The 3636-nt window shown below is 49.1% G+C and overlaps 1 protein-coding gene across 1 annotated transcript in view; it reads right to left on the reverse strand.

Annotated features, from left to right (window-relative positions):
- LBP (lipopolysaccharide binding protein) overlaps positions 1-3636 on the reverse strand; it is a 28627-nt gene that overhangs the window by 20620 nt on the left and 4371 nt on the right. Inside the window, exons 2-3 of the mRNA XM_055090656.1 lie at positions 2534-2648; positions 1255-1383 (exon numbers count right to left, since the gene is read on the reverse strand). Of these exons, the coding sequence (XP_054946631.1) occupies positions 1255-1383; positions 2534-2648 (244 nt within the window). The remainder of the gene's footprint in view (positions 1-1254; positions 1384-2533; positions 2649-3636) is intronic.

Below are 3636 nucleotides of genomic sequence, written 5' to 3' on the forward strand. Positions count from 1 at the left end.
CACAGGCTCCGGACGCGCAGGCTCAGCGGCCATGGCTCACGGGCCCAGCCGCTCCGCGGCATGTGGGATCTTCCCGGACCGGGGCACGAACCCGTGTCCCCTGCATCGGCAGGCGGACTCTCAACCACTGCGCCACCAGGGAAGCCCCTGAGCATCTTTCTAAAGCAGTGTTGTCCAACAGAAATATAATGTGAACTACATGGGTAATTTAAAATTTTCTAGTTGCCACTTTAAAAAAAGCAAAAGGAAAAAGGTGAGAATCATTTTAATAGTATATGATTATCATTTCAGCATGTGATCAATGTAAAAATTATTAATGAGATTTCTTATGTTCTTTTTTGTGCTGAATCTTCAAATCTGGTGTTTCACACTTACGACAGATCCCCATTTGTTCCAGCCACTTTTCATGTATTCAGTAAGGACATGTGGCCAGAGGCTACTGTGTAGGACAGGACAGGTCTCCAGTGTCTATATGGCCAGGTCACCCATAGTTGCCCTCCTGTTATGGGCTGAACTGTGTCCCCCCAGATTCAAATGTCGAAGGCCCTTCAGTAACCAGAACGTGACTGTATTTGAGACAGTGATTCAGTTAAAATGAGACCATTAGGGTGGGCTAGAGTCCAATCTGTCATTCTAAGAAGAGGAGATTTGGACACACAGAGAAGCACCAGGGATACAGGCTCATGGAGGGATGACCATGTGCGGACATGGCAACAGAGCAGCCGTCTGCAAGCCCAGGAAAGAAGTCTCAGAAGACACTAAACCTGCCCACATCTTGATCTTGGACTTGCAGCCTCCAGAAGTGTGAGAAAATAAACTTCTGTTGGTTGAACCCCCTAGTCTGTGACATTTCATTATACTAGCCCAAGGAGACTAACCCACCTTCCATCCAAGGACCTCAGAGGTCAGAGAAGAGTTCAAAGTGCTGGAGAGGTCGTGCCCCTGAGAGCTACCCTTGACCAATGGCAAACAGGAGGTTGGGGTACCTCAGAGGTGTGCTCTGCCTACACTGTCCCCAGGGGTCCCCGGGAGGGTTGAGCTCCAGTAGCTGCCAAGCCGACCTCCTTCTTCCCCACCTCACTTTTGCACACCTCCTCTATGTTTCCTTAGGTCGCTCCCCAGATAAAGTACTTGCACTTGAATTCTTGCCTCGGGGTCTGCTATGGGGGAAAGCTAGGAACACCTTGGACCCAAGAAGGGTGGAATGAAAGCCAAAGCCAAGGTTCCGAGGGCCTGAAAGCAGAGTCAACTTACAGTATCCACTTGCGCACCTTCCACTTGCCCTTGACTCTGATGAAAGAGTCGGAGACGGAGAAATGCAGGCCGTGGCTGGGGAGGGGCTTCAGAGCAGAGCCGAGCAGCTCACAGCTGTGGATGTCCAGGCTGGAGAGAGACCCACAGAAGCGGCATCAGCCCGGAGGCAGAGGCAGGTCCAGCCTCAGCAGGGGTCTTGCTCTTGCCCCCATCCTACGGGGACTAGGCCAGCTGAGCCTGCATCAGACAGGCTTCTGGCTCCCCACACTTACCTGCTGTGTGCCCTGCGCTGACCAGGCAGCCATGCCAAGTACTTTACATGCATTATGTCAGTTTGTCTCACAGAGGGGTTCAGCACTGTTCAGGTTCCCTTTTTACAGAGGGCGACATAGAATCTCTCAGAAGGGATGCATTTGCCCAAAGCTGCACAGTCAGGATCAGAGCTCGTGTGCCCCCTGGCTGGGATCCTGAGTAAGGTGCATAGATGCAGCCCATCATCCACACCTCCAGGTGGGGGAATCAGATTCAGAGAAGGCCAAAGGCAGCCTCAAGAAGAGACACAAAAGGACTGGGAGAAGCAAACCAAGATGACATGTATTGTGGAGCCATCAGTGGGAAAAGAATGGTCAAGTGCCATCTTCTTTGCCCGGTACACAGTAGGTGCCCAATAGATGTTTACTGATGGACTGAATTAAAAAAGGACTGAATGAAGCCATCAGTGGTGAGCAGAGAGGTACGTGATGAGCTGTGGGCTCAATTGCCCCCCGCTCCATTGTTAATCCTTCAAGAAGTGTTTGATGACTTTTTTTAAAAAAGCATCAGCTGCTCAGGTCTAAATATCCTTTGAAGACTCAGCTCAAATGCCACCACGTCCAGGAAACTTTAGCTGACTCCTCCAGATGTGCCAAACTCAGGGCTAAGAGGGCTACTACATCTAAAATTTAAGGTTTATTTAAAACAATGTTTAAGCTTCCCTTCCAGGCTACATCCAGTGGCCAGGCCAGAGCCTGGATTATCACTCCAAAGAGGCAGCAAGTTATCCCCATTTTACAGATAAGGAAGCTGAGGCTCAGGTCACACAGCTAGTGGGTCTTCATTAATATTTGTTGTATGAATGAATGAAGGGGCCCAAGTTCCTCCCAGAACTTCCCTCTGAATTCTGCAAGGAACCATCCCACCGTCTGCCCCAGAGACGTCCCGAGCCAGTCCTGGGGCTCTCCCTCCCTTCCTCTCCGGACCGCCCCCCCCCGGCCCCTGCCCAGTCACCTCAGAGCCCCACCTGTGGAATTCATAGTACACATTGCCGATGTGTTTGACCTTGGCGTCCCCACTGAAGTCGGGCAGTGTGATATCATGCAGTTTACTCTGCAGAGTCACCAGCTCCTCTTGGGCCACTGTGGTTGGGAAAAAGCTGGGAGTCAGCCTAGTCAGCCTGCCTCCCTCCCTCTAAACCCTTCAGTGGCTCCCACCTGTCCTGGGGAAAGAGGTCAACTTCCTGATTAGCATTAATTACAGTTGCAGGTTATTGAGCCCCTCTAGAGCACCAAGTAGCAAGAAACACCCAGGAGCATCACTGCATTCATGGTGGGGTAGTTATGTTCATGCCCATGTTATGGATGAGGACACAATGTCTTTGTCAGCAGCTCCGAGAGGGAGGAGTGCTGTGTGCTTGGAGGGTGGCCCTCTTTCCTGTCCTTCATGGCATCTAGCCTGTGTAGAAGAGACTGTAAGGACTTTAGGGCTAGGGTTCTGGTGTTGGCAGCTTTCTAGGTGGGTGACCTTGAGCAAGTTTTCAACCTTGGTGTTCTCTGTCGGTCAAATAGCAATGATAATAATACTTTCCTCACTGGGGTGGCATGAGGGTTAAAAGAGATCATTGCAAAGCAAAAAGGGGCTGACAGGATAAAAAGCACCCTTGCTTATCCTTTTTGACCCACCTCCTAGAGAAATGGAAATAAAAACAAAAATAAACAAATGGGACCTAATGAAACTTGAAAGCTTTTGCACAGCAAAGGAAACCATAAACAAGATGAAAAGACAACCCTCAGAATGGGAGAAAATATTTGCAAATGAAGCAACGGGCAAAGGATTAATCTCTGAAATATACAAGCAGCTCATGCAGCTCAATATCAAAAAAACAAACAACCCAATCCAAAAATGGGCAGAAGACCTAAATAGACATTTCTCCAAAGAAGATACACAGATTGACGACAAACACATGAAAGGATGCTCAACATCACTAATCATTACAGAAATGCAAATCAAAACTACAATGAGGTATCACCTCACATCAGTCAGAATGACAATCATCAAAAAATCTACAAACAATAAATGTTGGATAGGGTGTGGAGAAAAGGGAACCCTCTTGCACTGTTGGTGGGA

This window comes from Physeter macrocephalus, chromosome 14 (assembly GCF_002837175.3).
Source record: "Physeter macrocephalus isolate SW-GA chromosome 14, ASM283717v5, whole genome shotgun sequence".
Lineage (NCBI taxonomy): Eukaryota > Metazoa > Chordata > Mammalia > Artiodactyla > Physeteridae > Physeter > Physeter macrocephalus.